The 18,193-nt window shown below is 37.7% G+C and overlaps 1 protein-coding gene across 7 annotated transcripts in view; it reads right to left on the reverse strand.

Annotated features, from left to right (window-relative positions):
• Window positions 1–18,193, reverse strand: part of TRAK1 (trafficking kinesin protein 1) — a 129,639-nt gene that overhangs the window by 17,153 nt on the left and 94,293 nt on the right. For all 7 annotated transcript variants that reach the window (XM_031590368.2, XM_031590375.2, XM_090142408.1 and 4 more), the window contains 10 exons: window positions 17,676–17,792; window positions 13,551–13,651; window positions 12,711–12,819; window positions 10,408–10,486; window positions 9,851–9,981; window positions 9,264–9,338; window positions 7,954–8,091; window positions 6,333–6,409; window positions 4,149–4,382; window positions 2,900–3,216 (listed from right to left, as the gene is read on the reverse strand). In XM_031590368.2, the coding sequence (XP_031446228.1) occupies window positions 2,900–3,216; window positions 4,149–4,382; window positions 6,333–6,409; window positions 7,954–8,091; window positions 9,264–9,338; window positions 9,851–9,981; window positions 10,408–10,486; window positions 12,711–12,819; window positions 13,551–13,651; window positions 17,676–17,792 (1,378 nt within the window). The remainder of the gene's footprint in view (window positions 1–2,899; window positions 3,217–4,148; window positions 4,383–6,332; window positions 6,410–7,953; window positions 8,092–9,263; window positions 9,339–9,850; window positions 9,982–10,407; window positions 10,487–12,710; window positions 12,820–13,550; window positions 13,652–17,675; window positions 17,793–18,193) is intronic.

An 18,193-nucleotide genomic window follows, 5' to 3' on the forward strand; every position in this document is an offset into this window, starting at 1 on the left:
AACAGAACAGTGACTCAATTCAATAAACTGACATACAAACGTCTCGCCACCATTAAAAGACTACGAATGTTCAATTTGTTGTGTGGTATGTGTAAAAATCTAACACACTTAAATAACTAGGGGAGGAATGGCTCTTACAAACATTATTTTGCATCTGGAAGGAAAATCCCATCGACTGAAAATAAGTTCTCAATAAGCAGATTTCATTATTGGAAGCTCACTATAAATAGGAAATAAACTGAGAAAATGTCTTCCCTTGCAATAGCTGAGCTCAGTGCGTAGTGTTGTAATGATGTCTATGTCACTTTTTAAAACCTGTAATTTTTAGTTCAACGTGAAAAGATTCCACAGCACAGAATAATTGGATCTGCTGGGCTACTCTGGATTATGGTCCAGTTTATGTTTAGCAAGTTTTGAGAGACAAGGGAGGATTGAGACTGATTGATACCTTAAGGCTTGAGAGACAGAGATCTTTACTATGCCAGAATAAATAACAGTAAAAAAAAAAAAAAAAATCCCTATAATTTGTTTTTATTTCTGAATTGTCACAAAGGTCAAGTTCTTTCCTTCACACACTGCCCTTTAAGAAATATGCCAGAAATCAGCATTTCTTTCTGTACTGCATGTAAGTATAAAATCCTGTTGCCAATGAACTTCTACCAACAAGCTTCTGAAGATGTAACCTTTTTCACTTCATGTATCACCAAAACCAATACTCAGAGAAACTCTGCAGAATAAATGTACCAAGTTAATAATATTTTATATCTTTCCCGAGGAAATATATTCAGCAGAATAACTGTATTTTGAGTTTTAACACTTCTTGTGATGCTACATGTTATCAATTTCTTTTGGAAAGGAGGACATCAGCATTTCTATGCACCTCTATTACTTTAACCTCAATCTCATACTATGTGTGTAAGTGAGCTTTCACTTTTCCACAGAGAAAATTAACACAAATAAAAAAAGCAATTAATAGCTGTGAACATTCATTTGTAAACTAACAAAGAAATATAAAAGAAGCCAAATGAAGGGAGGAGTCCTTGTCCTATATTCAATCCCAGACTCCCACTGGACAGTTTCCTGTTATATTAGTTTTCTTATAGTACACAGGGAGTGACACCAAAGGTACAAGAAGCTATGAATACAGCTGTTTAGTTAAAAAAGAAACCAAAAACCAAAAAACAACCTCACCAGAGCGTAACGAAAGCAAGTCAATTTGAGCAGACATTCTATCCTGTTCTTAAAAGATGCAAAGGAAAAATAATTCATTCCTTAGGGCCTCTGTCACACTATTTTACTGTTGGACTTGACTGCTTTAAAGGAGTAGAAAGCACTAACCTGAATAATACAGAACCAACCTTTTCTTACCCCATTTTAGGGCATGAATATCCTTAGGGAAACAAAACAAAAAAACACAACTACTGGTAGCAGTTTGCTGGTACTCTTTTGCCACATCAGCATGAAGTTAAAAAAAAAAAGAAACAACCAAAAAACCAGAATTAAACTTCATGAAAAATACACGGGAAAGAAACTGTGCTGAAGTGAGGAACAAAATAATAAACATGTTTAATAAAAGACAACAAACAGTAAACCTATGAAACAGGCAGACACAAACATACCATAAATGAGATGTAAAACCAAATGCTGGAAGTACTTCAGCAGATAATTTTTAGGAAAAAAATTACCCAGTGGGAATAATACGCAAAATAATGTAAACAAAATCCAACAAAACAGTCAGATAGAAAGATGATAAGGAATTAAAGAGTTTATTGGAAGAAAAAAAGCAGATATAATGGGATGGTGACAGAAATCTATTACAGCAGTAGCAGAAACAGTAACTTAAATGAAGCTGGATCATCCCCTTCCTCATGATGTAACATGCTTTTTATGACCACTGAAAAATAATCATGTAAACAAACTACTACAATCTGCTAAACAGCATGGACTCGTGGTTATGGCTATAGTTTCATTTGAAAAGGCAGATACAGCACATACTTTCTTCAGGACACAAAAAGGGTTGGTTTTAGCTTCTGAGTAAGTGTTATGCTAAAGGCTTTTTATAGACAAAAAAAAAAATTCTAAAAAGATGAACAAATGACACAGACAACATAATGTAACAGAGAAGTTCTGTCTGAGGGAGGGAAGGACCAAAACAGAAAGAAACCAAAGCTACATTGCATAACTACTGTCATTTCTGCAGTGCTATAGGCTTTTGTTTAAAATCTGGAGGAATTTACTCAATTTTCACTGCCAGCAACAACCTGAGAGTTCTGAAAAAAGCCAGTCTGACTATGCTACTCTTGCGTACCACCAACTTTGGTAGGCAGACTACAGAACTGCACTTTGCTCTGAAATTAAGCTCTAGTCCTGACAACAATACGTAGAGAAAATTTGGCTAAAAAAACCCTATTTCACATGTGAAACCAAAGCCATAGAGACTCGTGTGGCCACTCAATCAATAAAAGTGCAGAGGTCAATTTTAATCACAAAAGTAGCCCTATTAAACCAACCTGTCTATTTAAAGCAAAGGTCTTTGCAGATATCTACAGAAATGAGAGTGGATGAACTAACACACTGTTACTCATTTTCAGATACACAAACACCTTCCTTTTCTAAGTATGAAACAGCAACACTGAGATTTAGCTCACGTGTAAGGGTGGACTGCTTACGCATGTATGGCCTGTAATATTTTCTTCCCTTGGCTGGATTTGTTTCCTAACACTTTTAAGGCTTGTAGAAAAATGCAGCAGCTAGAAGATTTCAAACCAACAGCGTGGATTACTGTCCCTAAAGTAAAAAGAATATGTATTGCAAAGATTTCCTGCTTTCTGATAATGGATAAGAGACCACAAAGAGTCACTTAGAAGAACAGATAAAGGCCGAGGCCCTTTGTTATCACCTTCTAGTGGTTTCACAATCTGAAGCTTTTCTGGTAGGTAGGAGCGACTGCTGATAGACATTCCCGAATATCCAGTGAATTCTGAAAATCTGGAGTGAGTTCCCAGAGACATGATGCTTTCTGTGGGAGTAACGGAACCACTACGGAGTTCACCCTTTTCTGCCAGTTCCCGCAACTTCCTTTCCTGCTCTTCTTCAAAGAACTTCCGCTCCGAGAGGTAATTCTCCCGCCTAAGGGACAGCCTGCGAAGGGCGGTCTCTAGGTCACTGGAGCCTGGTGTCCCTGGAGTTCCAGGCTTCTTCATTCTGTCTTCATTTCTAAAGCACAACGGGACAAGAAAAAAAAGAAAAAGGTAGGGGTGGGAAAAAGATTTTTTGAGAAACTTAAAATTTTCAAGTGATAGTTTTGAAACATTCGAACTTCACATTACTATGCTTAGAAACAACTCACCACACTTCAAGCGAGCTGCTCTAAGACAAACACCAGTATTTTCTCTCTTTTAACATCAAAACCATTTTGAATCCTAGTTCCTGGCTGGAAAAGCTGCGCTTTAACTAAGAACTTCCTCTTTCTAAGAACTGAGAGATGTTTACTAGTCTCTCTCTTATGATCATATCAACTCAAGTGAGAAGGCCAAGTCTTTTATGGACAACGCTGCAAGAATAAACCAGTAAGTCACACACACATACTATGATGATAAACATTCATTGCTTGTTTTGAGACATTAAGTAGTTTTTTCTATGACGTATATGAAGCATAAGCTGGAGCTACACTGAGGGAAGAGACAAGCAGCTGGAAAGTAAAATCCTAACTTCACTAACTGGTTTACTGCATAAGTTTTCATAGTAAGTTCCAACATTCTCCAATACGTTCACCACTTTAAGATCCAAAGTTGGATTCAGCTGCATCTTAGGTCAGAATTCTATAGCGTTTATGTATGACTGTGAAAAAGTAAGTAAATATAAGTATTGATCCATGTAAAACCACATATTCTATTCATAAACATCATCTAGTGATGATGCATCTCCAAAGAGGTGCAAACTGCAGAAACTGATACACAGTGCTTTCAGAAAGCGTGAGTGTTGAAGAACTAAAAGCATAAAAAGTAACATTTGAAGACAGTTGCACAACATTAGATGAAAAGAGGAAAATAGAAACTCCTTGCCTCTATGTCAGAATTAAGAAGAGAATTAAGAAAAGACAAAGCAAAACAAAACAATCCCGCAAAGCAAAGTGCTACAATACTGACCCATTCTCAGAGTCTGTCTCTAGGATGATGCTGTTGGTCTTGTTGTCTATCACAATGTTAGAGATGTCTCCCCCGTAGAAACTGGAACGTGGAGTGCTGACACAGCTGGAAATGAGCGAGTTCATCGCAGAAGACTGGTTGGAGCCTGGGATATTCATTGGTGATGGAGTCATAGATCTTTGCTTGACAACTTGGTTAACATTTCTCACTGTCTCAAAGACCCGCTTCTGATGACTGGTAAAACATACACAGAAAGTAAAGCATCAATTAATATCTTAAAAACAACCAGATCAGCAGGTAACAATTTGTTAATGACCCTTCCACAGCTCCACTATTTTTCCTTTATAGTATCTGTAAAAGAGTACATGTAGGGGCCCATTTTCATTAAAGTCTGGCCATTACATTCAATCCATCAACAAAACACTTACATCACGCTAGAATATTTTAGGCAGATTACTAGAGAATTATGTGTATGGATACCCTCAAATATTAGCACAAATTAAGTGAAAGAGCATTTTTAGTATGTTACCTAAAAAACCCTAAAGTCACTGTGTGGAAATAAGTTTTTAAAAACCAAAACTAACACCTATTTAATTCTTAACTATGAGCTGGATAATTATTTCTAAAGGGAATCTGGATTTATTCTATGACAAACAAGTCTTGCATCTTTCCATTCTGTAAGGAATTTCCCATCTCCTTAAGTAACATTAAAAAAAAATCAGAAATACAACACAGCAAGAGATTAGATGCTGCCAAGGCTGAAAATATAACTTTTGACCTACTTATAGAATTTTTTCTTTATCACCATTGACCTGATGTCACAAACTGTTATCTGCATCAAGATAAAAATCAGATGACACTTCAGCAGACAAAATGAATTTTCTCTATATCCTGGTGCAGAAGTACTACTGCTTTGTTTTACATTACAACAATGGCTGAACAACAGAACAGCCCATCTCTTTCAGCTTAGAGGTAACACTGCAGTGGTATAACAGTGACATCATGCCTTTTGCTATTCAATGTCATTCAAATTCCTCTCCAGTCCATGAGTGCTCAACAGGTGCATCCTTCATGTGCAGGTTCCAAGTCTATAGCTGTTTGCCTGCAAGAGGATGAAGCTAAGAGCATCTACCAATAAAATGTCCCACAGAGCATTCGCTGCTGAGCAAATAAATGAAATCCACAAAAGCTATTAAACCTAACAGAGGTGTTGTCCTTTGGTGAATCCACAGCAATATAAAAGAATTCCTAAAGAAACTATTCTGAAGTTAGATTACTCTGGAAGGACAAAAGAATCTTATTGAGTTTGAGCACACACACATCTTTTCCACCTTATACTTTTCTAACCAACATTTCCCTGTCAAAGCTTCATTTACAGTTCTTGACTCTTTCTCTGAAAAGATTAAGTATATGTCAGACTGTTTGTAAATACACTTGGAAGATTTCTTGGAAGTGGCTAGTCCTTTCTTTGTAAAATCCCCTTAATTAGGATTAAATTGTTTCAAATTAACCAGTCCGTGCTTTGTTCAATGAGGTGAGATAAACCTGTTGGAGTACACATTCAACTTATGTCAATAAAGCCTTTTCTGCCAACCTGTAGCTAACTTTAGCTTTTGGACCTTAGTAAGTACTTAACTTGTTTCAAACCACTCTTGATTAATTCAAGAGAGCATTAGCAAAATGTGAGCTAACTAATTTACACAGGTGCGATTGGCATCAAACTATAAGTACGCAGCCACTCCAAATCCCTGTCTACATTGATGTTCTCTCTCTAGAAATTGGATTAGATCAATAATTACTTTGTAACTTCTGCTGTAACACCTGAAAAGAGAACTTAAGGAACTGAACTCATCCCCTGAACATTAAATGACAAAATCTGGTGCAGTAACACACAAGAAAACCCATCTTTTTCTCAGAACAATATTTTCAGCACTCAAGAATGAATACAAACATTTCATGAGGCAAGGAAAATCCTCTATTTGGAGGTTTTCTTATGGTAGCTTAACAAAAAAAATAAATAACCATCCCAATAATTTGTTTTTCTCTCCCTCTGTCACTGAAGCTTTTCCAGAAATATTTAGTTCTAAACCTCCAGCTCCATATCCTGTCTTTTCCTTTCTTAACAAAAACTAATTAGCTCCTGATATAAACAGTCAATTAGAAACCAGTTCTTTTCAGTCGTACGCCAAGTCAGGAGAGTCAGGTTCATCTAGATGCAGCTCCTTCCTCATTGACCCTTCTATCTCTGCTGCCAAAGAATCCTGGTAAAGACAAGTACAAAAGTAAAATAAATATCTTAGTATTAACAGGTTGTCACTGCAGAAAACAATTGATTAGTTCTGTAAAATACCTAACAAATAGTAAATTGTCATTCCAGAAGAAAAAATAGGTTTAAAAATGAAAATAGACTGGAAAGCTAGAAGACTAATGAATATACTCAAATAGGTGACAAGTTACAGCTTATCTTCATACTACTACAGTGCTCACCATCTGAGGAGACATGATAAAATCTGACAAAAACTCTGAAAAAACAGTACAGGCAACAACAGACTCCATGCCATCCAGCTTTTAAGAGTAAACTCCTTTACAATGACATCTTCCTTTCACATAAAATGTTTTACTATATTTCTTTTTGTTTAAAACCACCAGAAAATATTCTTTCCTCTTACAGCATTACCCACTGACCCACAAAAAAGAGTTCTTGGAATGAAATATTAATATATTTCCTCCGTAGGGTTAAAGGTTATCAGTTCTCCACCGCTGGTCAGTATGCATTACTGACTAAACGTACTGAAGTACAGGGTCTAAATGCCAGGTACCCTGAATCAGCATTTGAAAACCATCTTTATACAAAACACACAAATATATCTGAGCACAAGTACACTTTTCTCAGCTTTCAACTGTATTTTTGCAGACACATCCTACAATATTAAAGGTCTGCACTTTAAACTGGCCTATGTTCTACCTCAGAAGGGACAGTGAAAAAGCAAGGCATTTTTCTTCTTGTGAGCATAAACCAACCTATTTGTGCTCTTTCTCAGCAGTTAAGATGAGGCATGGCTAAAGACAAGGAAGACAGACTAGATTCGGTTGTTTAATTACATTAATGAAACTCAAAAGAAATTTCATTGGTACCAATGCCTTAAGAAGTAATGAAACTGTTTTAGAGATACACAGGCAAATAAAACCAGGCATTGAACATTCATAGATGTTTTTATCCACTCTCTCATTTGGTTAAGGGTACTGCATATTCTCCTCACTTTAAACGTACAATGTTATAATCAAATGTGATTAATTAAATAATGTTGATAAAACCAGTGAGACCTCCATAACTGACATTGTCATAATACACATTAACAACAACTATTCCTTTAATGAATTTTCAGTACCACTAAAACAAGAATGTCTATGTAGCATATACAATTACTGAAGAACTAGAGGGTACAGCATAAGTGATGAGAAGGATACCACATCCATGAGCCATCAGTTATGTTATCAAGAAGCTGCATCTCCAAGGATATATAAGAAAACCAGGAAGCTCCTACTGAAAACCAGATGTGTACTGTTAAACAATCTATTAATCTATTAATACTACCCATGATTTATAGCCCAGCCAGCCTAAGGTTTCATATAATACCACAGTGAAAAGCATGCAGAATCAAGCACTCAAGTATCCTGTAACGCTACATGTACATATTTCACCCATGCTCCTGTCTGCATCTCATCCTTGGGGCTATAATTCGAATGTAAACATTCACATTTATTTGGTTGTTCTCTGAATTTGTTTTTCCTTGTATCTGCTTACCATAGGGAAGAGGCCGAGGGAGTGGTACCGACGTGAAACAGCATTTGGCATAGTCTTGTTCCTAAGGTTTTTCAGCTCTTCTTGAGCCTCATGAAGCATTTCCATGCACTCTGCATACTTGTCTTCCAGCTCACGCAACTACAACATAGGGAAAACAGTCTAAGACCTTGTGATCCGCACTATAGTCGTGAAAAGACCATAAAATATTGTAACAATACTAAGAATAATGGTTCAAGAATATCCCATTATAAAGGAAAATAACTCCAAAGGGTGAAATTACTACCACTACAAAACATGAATTACATTGATTAGTAACAGAAAGGGAATATGTAAAGTTTTAGGCTGATGATTAACAAGGGAGAAGGAATTTGTGGCTCTAATTCCTATCCTTTCTATCTAGATGAAGTCACTGTCAAAGAGAAAATATGGAACTAAACGTGTGTTTAGTCCAATCATCTGCAGCAGTTCTTATTGCCTGACTATCATCATGATGACCACAGTGACAAACAGCATGAAAAAAGAACAAAATATTGCACAGTGTCCCAGAAGACCAAATAATTTTTAAACCAAGATTACATATATATTTATATAACTTCCAACAGCCTAGCACCCTGCCATATTTATAGCTTAACCTTCTCAGAAAACACACCATATGTAATCACTCTGGGTGCAGATGCAGTTCACCAGCTACTTCAACAAAGTTGGGCAAAGAGGCAGAAGCCTGAAATACTGCAGTCCTACAAGTTTCATTAAATTAAGCTGCTTGGCTTAGAAGCAGAGACTCCAGTGAAAAAGCATAAGCTCAATCTTTGTGGAGGACCACAAATGCAAGAGGACTACCAGTGGGAAAGGCTTCACTGAGCAATCCTATCTTTGACACAAGGTAGTCCAAGTATCAGACACAACATAAGGGGATCAAGGCTTTTTTCATTCTGTTTTGTCTATCCTGCACATGTAAGTGCAGTACCTACAGACTGCAATTCCAGGCTGTCTTTGGTTTACTCACTGAACAAATACACTACAAATGAGCTCTTCCATGCCATCTCACTGTTCAGGATAAGCCTGGTTTACCAGCCTAGAAAAGGTACCCTCCAAAGCGGTTCTTAAACAGCCCACAGGCCTCCATTTTTCAAAATGTAAGCTGGAAAGAACAGGAAGAAAAAGTTCTGATCTCTTCTGAGAACAGAAAAATTACTTCATTCATATGCATATATAAATGAAACATTCTGATCCAGCTTACATTAAAATTTCCATGTTAAAGGAAACACTCACTGCCCTGCTGCTAAATTATTACTAAGCAGTGTACTTGCCTCTGCTGTGAGCTGTCTCTGGGCATCTTTAGCTGCTCCCAAATGCTGAACAAGTTCTTCATTTTCAACTGCACACTATAAAATATATCAAGAAACATTATTGTAGGTCAAAACATCTCAGTATTTCTAATGTTTATATCATATACTGCAAGTAAATAGGAAAATTCTAACTTTTTAAAGACTCCCTTTGCAGCAATATTAGCCCATACCTTTTAGTTAAAAAACTAACATTACAAAATGTTAACACAAGTGTACCCAGCATAAGCCTATACTCTGCAAAATGAATCCCTCAAGACCTCAATACTAATGACTACCTGCTCATTGAGATACTTGTATTGATACTCTTGTTTTACTGAAGTTCAGTGCAAAATTTTATTTAATACTGAAAATAAATGTATTTGGTATTTAACATATGCATTTTTAACATTCATATGCTTTCTAGTCAAGAATGATATATACTAAATATCAAACAATGACATCCAGATAAGGAGGTTCAAAATCCCCTTTAGGCTCTAGCATTTTTAACTTATCTTCCAATAAACAACAGTAGCAAATCACAGCATTGATCCTGTAACTGGATTCCTTACAGCTTTTGCCTTTTTCTGCAGATCGACAATCTGTGAGAGCAGATGGGTGATTTCTTCCTGCTGCCGGGCAGCATCTTCAGTTTTCTTTGCTAACTCCTCGGAGATATTGGCAATCTGTATGTTTGCATCCCCTTTAAGATAAGTGATTACAATCACTATTACAATCTCCAAAGGCAGAAAAGTAAGAAGAAAGATGTTCTTTCAGAACGTCACTTGACTCAGCAGAATCCTTCCCCAGAATGCAGTAACATTTTTGGAAAAAATGGTAGGACACAAAACCAGAAAGACACAAAGTGCTCACGTTGCATAGGAAACTGTCCTTCCCCCAGCAGTAACATTTTCTATGCAAAACTGTTTTGCACCCGAGAAACAATTTATTTACAGCAAAAAATTCTGGCTGTAATAAGTCAGCTGAAATTTTCTTCCCACAACCATTTATGTAATGACAATAAGTGTTGCAGGAATAAATGACTGACTGATCTGATGCGGTTGTGGGGTTTTTTTTTTCCTTTTTTTAAACCAAATAAGATCTTAAAAAAAAAAAAAAAAAGACATACTTAGCTCTTTTACGCAGTCATTGACAAGCTGTTGTTCTTTTTCTTCATAAGTAATTGTTTCAGTCTTCAGTTGACAGGCCTATTCAAGAAATATGCCACATTAGCATGTTTGTTCTCTACCAGCATGCTGCTGCATTTCCATCTGCTTCAGAAAGACAAGCTTTCCTAATCACTCCTCCAAGAAGACTGTGAAAAAAATGACAGTAATTGCCTGCTCTCTTTTATGTTCTGGATAAAGGGGCCAGGTGAACATTCCTGGCAGAAATGCTACTGCATAAAGTTGCACCAGTATCCCCTCATCTCCACAAGATGTCACCTGTGTACTTTACATTGAAAAAATAAAAAGGCCTAAGCATACAAAAGCCACACAATGCAAAGCTTTTACCTGGTCACCATAACAAGGGCAGGTATCTAATGAAATGCACAATTTAAATACTTGAAATTAAAAAGAAAACCATCAGACCATACTCGAAAATTCCTATCACTGTAGCTGTATATTCCACATAAAACCTTAGAGTTGCCTCCTTTCTTGATTTGCCTTTTCCCCTCCAACCAGCTGGCTCTGTCTGGCACCACCTTGATGAGCCTGTAATGTATACCCAATGCATAGACACACAGAAGGCACTGTGCAGAGGCTTTGGATTTGGCTGTACACTGTGCCTCACTGGCACAGACTGTATTTCTCTATAAGGGAAGTTACTCTATAACAGGGCTCTCCTACTGCATCCTGAAGCAGTGTTCCCCTCAATCCTAAGCCTACTTTTACTGTATCTACTGCTCATCTTCCTTGTGTGACATCTCAATGCAGCACTCTCCAATATGTGGTGACTTATTCAAAGGTGTGACACCTACCTATTTCCAATGGGCCCTGCATTTGCAGTAGAAAACAGTAAATATACTATGTTTTCATGCATTCATTCTTAGCCCAAAAGTATTTCATCTGTTATACTTTGCTACATGTTTGCAAAATGGTAATATGCTCCCAAAGTTTAAAGGTTGTATTAAAAAATTAAGATTAAATTCGTGATTAGATATTGAATTAGGAAGTGTTATTTCTGATAAATAGGGATATCAATTCTATCACACTTAAAAAGCAAGAAAGTCACAATCTTAAAATACTAACTGCCTGATTTGAAAAACAATTGAAGATATTTAATGCAAATTTTGCCTAGCAATTTATACTTTGACAAACACAACTTTTTTTTAACAGAGAGACCAAGTCAGTCTGAAAACTTCAGATCGACAGCTAAAGTCATCCATGGCTATTGGGTCAGTTCTTTAAGTCAGATTTCAAACCACAGTGCTATACTTGAGAGTTAATTTCACAAAAACAAATACCCCACTAGTTATATGTTTTTGTTGCTCTTCTTTTATATGTTTTAATAAAGAACATTAAAAACTAAAATAAACATTGTTACTTATATACAATAAGTGTAGTATTTATTTTATGAGGGCTGCTCCTGTTTTATGACATTGGCCCACGAACATCCAGAGGTGCACGTTGGTGGTACTGCAGTAAAAGGTGAACCTTTCTACCAATACCCCATTACATGTTGCTGCCATGTGACAGATGGCAGCAAGAGGGGCAGTCTGAAGAAATGGTGCCTGACATGAAAGTGTGTCTGAAGCAAATGTATGAAAATTAATTCCTCCATGCAGAAAAAAAATGCACCCACTGACATTCATTGACACTTGCTGAATATTTTGGAGACTGAACAGTGGATGCAAGCACAGTGAGGCAGTGGGTGGTGTATTTCACCTGTGGGTCACCTCTGCTGCTGCAGACTGTTACAAGTGCAGCATGCAGGCTCTCGTTCATCACTGGTGAAAATGCATAGCTAACAGTGGTGACTATAGTGAAAAAAGTCTTCTGTAGCCAAGAATTTTCTATAAAATAGTATTACTGTGCTCTTTGTGCTGGTTGTAGCTTCCATGGAAATAGTTTGGAGGCACTACTTTGAGAGCAACTTTCCTAGACAGGGTCCTAGATAATGCCTCTTCACTCAGGGCGGCCCAGGCAAGACAAAAGGTGAAACACCTATGCTGTACGCCCTAGCAGTTTCCTTACCAGCAGAGTATGCTAGGTATGTAGCTTCATGGAGCTCCTATGTGTCAGTCAGTCCTTCATTTAGGAAGAATAGAGGGTAGTAATTAAAAAACTACAAGGAAATGTTTGTCATTTATGGAATTGCATACTCCTAATGAGATGCTTCCAAACATTTTAATACACACTTCTCACCACCCGCGTTCCAGCATTTATATGAATGACTGTATTAAGTGAAACACAAAGTGTGCAGTTTCACCTCAGATCTAAGCACGACATTCTCTTCTTCAAGGTCCTTGAGTTTCTTCTGAAGAGAATCCAAGTGAAAGTAATTCTGGACAGAGGAGGAAGATTCATTCCTCTTCAGCCTTGATTTAAAAAAAAAAAAGAAAAAAGAACAGCAAGTTTTAACTCATTTTTACCAGCATCATGGCCAACCTCACAAGAAAATAGGCTGAACAGAGGTCTCAAACGGCCAGAGCCACATGAAATACACCAAAACTATGAGAAAATAAAAACAACTTTACCATAGCAATTTAATAACTCCACAATTAATGCTGCACATTTCACCAAAATGCAGCAACAACTTTACAAGGAAGGCCAGACAGCCCCTCAAAGCCTGCAATGTTGTTCAGCCAGCTAATTGCCTGGAACACGCAGTATAAGCCATGCTCAATTTCTTCCTTCTGCTATTGAAAACAACATGGCATTTTTCACTGTGGCCTCACGTTCCTCAAGCACAAAGGTCACAGATGTGGAACGTTCTAGAACAATGTGCAAAAGGGATGTGGAGCAGCAGGGTACTGTAGGCGGAATGAATCAGTGTTGGCCTCATATCCATAGTGATACAGTTCCTGTGAAAGACACAGTGCTGTATCAGCAGCCTTCTTATCTACTTTCCCCTCCCGACTTGTTTGCACCAGTACAGCCAGCTAGTCCAATACAAATCTTTCCAGCTGGTGTCATGCACCAAGGTCAGAATTCCATTTATAGGTCCAGCCTATACAGGGATCATTGCACTACCAAAGCTATGAAAACTGTCTGAACTACCCCTGCTTAGTACCAGACAAAGGTTTGGTGTTGCAGATTGATAACTTACGGGGTGGAACAGATGGACTCTGGCTCACTTTCTTCAGCAGCACTGGTATAGAACTGGAGCAGCTCATCTTTCATGGAAAGCTCATGCCGTAACTGAGAAACCTGCACAAAGAAATAGCTTGCAGATCAGTACCTTGCTTTTCTAGTCAAACTGCCAAGTAAACTCACAATCAATTAGTTGTTCATCCTCCAAGCATCACCTTCAGACTAAATCAAGTGGCCTAAAATGGAACAGACTGGAAACCATTCCTGTATTTATAGGAAAGGAAGGACAACCTTAAAATAGCCTTTTTTTTTTCTTTTTTTTTAATATACAAAAATGCAATTATCCCCTGCTAAGAAGGAAGGTAAAATGAGCAATCCTGAATCACTAATGCATTAGTCCAGATCCACATTCAAAAAAATAAATTTACTGAAATGAAACAGCAAGAAATGAATGTGACACAATCAAACCAAGCAACGCTACTTTCCACTTTACACAATGACTATCACCATCTGGATTGGATACAGACCTTGCAGACTGTGGATAAAATTATTACAGTGCTTATGCAGCAAAGTTCTTCTGGGACTCAGTTGCCTATTGAGTTGCACAACAACAGAGAGTGGCAGGCACCCTTCTGAGGTGGCTGCCACCCAGTTTCTGGGTGTAGTTTGGGTTGCTGGTGACTCCAAAAGATAAGCATAGCAGAACAATATGAGGCAGTTTCATCCATGAAATTAAAATGAACAAAATTTAATTGAGTGATTAGTATTTCCTGTAAATCCACAAAGTTAACCTTGGTTAATTCATATTTTGATTTGGTTTAAAGGCTCAGTTATAAAGGAACACTTTTGCAACTGTAAAGTTGCATTTTAAGACACTCGTGTTAAGAGGTTCTTTCTTTTTCCCTTGCAAAGGTATAAGCAACACAAATGATCAGGAAGATGTCTCCTCTCTCTTTCCTTGAAAGATCTGGCTGTTTCTGCTCTGCAGTGCACAAATTGCAAAGCACATTTGTTTTCACTAGACTTCTACTTTTGTATTGCAGACATATTAATACTTCCAGTTATTAGTAGCAAAAAAAAAAAGTTTGTCAATAAAATAGATTTATTGTCAACAAAAAAATGAAACAATGCAATAAAGCAATTAAACTGTGCAGAATTTTAAGCTAACAATGTCATCTACTTCACTAAGGCCAGTCTGCAGAATTACACTCCGTGAAAGGCACCAAAGTCCTCCTGGGACATGGCTGCACATTTCTAAAAACACAAAACCACATTTCAGCCATGAAACAAATTCAGCGTATTCATTTGGGGAGATTCATTTTCCTCCATTTCAGGAACAGCTGAAAGGCATTCTAAAGTAACAAGTCTACCTCCTTCCAGCTCAGCCTCTTCAAGTAGCAAGGAATTAGATATTTTCAGTAGGTGGGCACTAGCTCATCTCTAGCTTTTTCTATACTCTTCCTCTATGAATCAAATCAACCGAGCCCACTATTTTTGCTGCTATTTTCAAGCATTCCAGTTCTTCAAAAGAAGGCAAACAGCCAGAGAAAGTAACCTGGTAAAGGAGCAGGACAGGAAGCAATGGGCACAAGCTGAACGATACACAGAACTTCTCTCTTCTCTCTGAACATCAGAAGCATTTCTTTACACCGTGGGTGGCAGAGCAGAGCACTAGCACAGGCTGCCCACTTTGCTGGTGGAGCCTCCCTCCTGGGCACCCTGCTCTAAGTTACTGGTGCCATGACATACACACCAGTAAAACCTAACTTTATGTATTACACATCACCATCTCTGTATTACAAATACATATCCCTCAAACAAACCATTTTAAAGTAGTTTTCATGGAATTTTAAAAGCTCCTACTCACACAGAATCACAGAACCACAGAACGGCCAGGGTTGGAAGGTACCTCGAGGATCATGAGTCTCCAACCCCCCCTGCCACATGCAGGGCCACCAACCTCCACATTTAAGACTAGACCAGGCTGCCCAGGGCCCCATCCAACCTGGCCTTGAACACCTCCAGGGACGGGGCATCCACAGCCTCTCTGGGCAGCTGTTCCAGCACCTCACCACGCTCTCTGTAAAGAACTTAAGAACTTATTCAATTCTCTTTTCCCTTGTTTATAGACACAGTTGTCTTAGTTACCATTTTGTTCATATAATCAAAATTCAGCATTAATAGGAGATGTGAAATTACTAAAAGAAGATTTTTAACAAACAAATGTCATCAGTTTAAAGCCTGATGAGCTCTCCCTCAAAAGCATCAATTTCTGAAGGAGTCAAAATGACAGTGTGAAAGATGGATGCTGATAAAACATATGGCCAAATACATCAAGCAACCTGGTAAGAAGCTTATTTTTGGTTCTCCTTTCCCCAACACTTCTCCTGACTCCCTTTAAATAAAGTTAGTCCTGTCAGAGGAAACCATTCCCTGCTCCCACATTCTTCAATCAAATCCTCCATTCTGGATGTATGGGGTATGAATGCCCTTCCCTACCTTGCCCAGTCGTGTACATGCTCAGTAAAAGCCTATCAACCAACACATGAATAAATGTCTGCCATATTACAGGAATTGGACAAAATGTGACGACAGCGTGGGACTGAAGAGAATTCATTTTTTTCATCAAAAAGAATGGGCCACACTGAAAGATTCTTATTCCCTGTGGCACAGTCCACCACCATTATACATCCAGAATTTCTCCTTCCACACTTCATTCACCAGCATATTTTGGATATAATTCAACACCATACTTTCCTAACATTTTATTAACAGACACTTTTAAGGCTTTTAATCCACTGTTTCACTGTTCTACTGCTTGCCCTACAACTGTAGAATTTTGCTCCCTGTTGCTCATGGCTACACATGAACAAGATTCACAAACTAAGATCACTGTTCCTGGACACAAGAAACATCATCCTCTAGCACAGACAGTAAGACAGTAGAATTTAAACAGTGACACTGAGTTATAGATAAAACATTTTTAAAGCATCCTGTTTGGTTCCAATAAGGATTCATCCATTATCTGCCAGTACACAGAACATTCAACTCCTATGTAAGAAACGTCAACTGTATAAACATTTCTTTAGAAATACAACATGTGCCAGAGCCAAGTCATTACGTCAAACAATCAAAGTTTTCAGTTACGTTTCTATAGATCAGACTAATTCAGAAATACATGCACTGTGACATTACATTTTAAACATGTTCAAAAATCTAAGGCAAGTGCAGTCAAAAATTCAAAGGTATGCACTGCAGCAGGCCAACAATCCATGTTTCAACAGATTCTACCACAATTCCTGAAAAGAGAAACAGCAAAATGACAAGAAGCTGTAAGATCTTCCCCATCTAGACAGAGTAGCAAGTCCCACTCTTTGATTCCAAAAAAAACCCAACGCTTCTAAACACTAGTAAGTTCATATAGAGTGCACTGAATATAATGACCAATCACTGAAATATAACCTGACCTATTTATCTCCAAACTGGCCCAGTTTGAAGCTTGGAAAAGGCAGAATGCACGTAATTTCAGTGAGCGTGTACTGCTGGAATCTCCACAAATAAAAAGACCAGTCATACTCCATTTGAGAAGGGAAGCACTGGCAGAACTCAAATGCTGTGGCCTTAATGTCAAAATTCAGTATAAACAGAAAATTGTTCATCAAAAAGCAGTTAAATGTTCACTGGAGAGGAAAAGAGAGGACTGAGAAAGATTCAGGAGTGACACAAGTAAAAGAGTGAGCGGCACACAAAGGAAATGAGATTAGTGAGAGGAATTATATATAAGGCACAGAGGAGAACAAGGACAAAATCAATAGAAGAAAACAGTGTGTAAAGTGATTTAAAACCAAAAGAGCAGCTGAATTTATAGGAAAATAAAATATACGGCAAAGTAAGTTTCAGAATCTTGGGTATTTTTTCCCCCCGCTTATCTGATTTGATCCAGTGGGTCAAATGACTTTTCTGGTCATAGTTCCAAAAATGTACTTGCTATAAAAATGGCTGACTGAACTGCTACAGTACAGGTTGACCAGTTACAAATAGAATGCATGGGAAAATTAAGTAGGGACAAGGGAAAGATTAAAAAAAAAATTCTCCCCATCACTGCAGACACATCAATCAGATGTAAAAAGAAAAAACATACCTCCTCCCTTATGTGTTCTACTTGCTCCTCAAGGAACTCATTTCTTTCTGTCAGTGATTTGTTCTTCTTTAGCAGTGACTGGCCAATCCGAGCAGCTAATTCTAAGTCCCGTTCTTTCTGTGAAGCATTAAGAAAAGAAAGCAAATATACTTTTGTTTTTATTCACTGAAGGAACAGAAGGAAGAAACAAGTATTTAAGGCAGTGAAGAGCCTTTTTCACTTCTGTAAGGGTTTATTTTTTGCTAACTTTTTTTTTCTATTACATAACACTGACATTATTCAGAAAAGACTGACACATACAGTTACTGAACCATACACATGAAAGCACAGCTTTGAGGTCTAATGTCAGGCAATGCAAGTTAAGCCACATTTGGTTCTCTACTATGGCTTTGAGAGACCACTGACAGAAACATTCCACCACCTTGTCCCAAATTTGCCCAAAATGGTTATTCTCATTCCATGTTTGCCCACTCATCACCCTTCTCTACAAGGGAACTGGAAATAACTCATCTGGACTC

Source organism: Phasianus colchicus, chromosome 6 (assembly GCF_987193195.1).
Source record: "Phasianus colchicus chromosome 6, bPhaCol1.hap1.1, whole genome shotgun sequence".
Classification (NCBI taxonomy): domain Eukaryota; kingdom Metazoa; phylum Chordata; class Aves; order Galliformes; family Phasianidae; genus Phasianus; species Phasianus colchicus.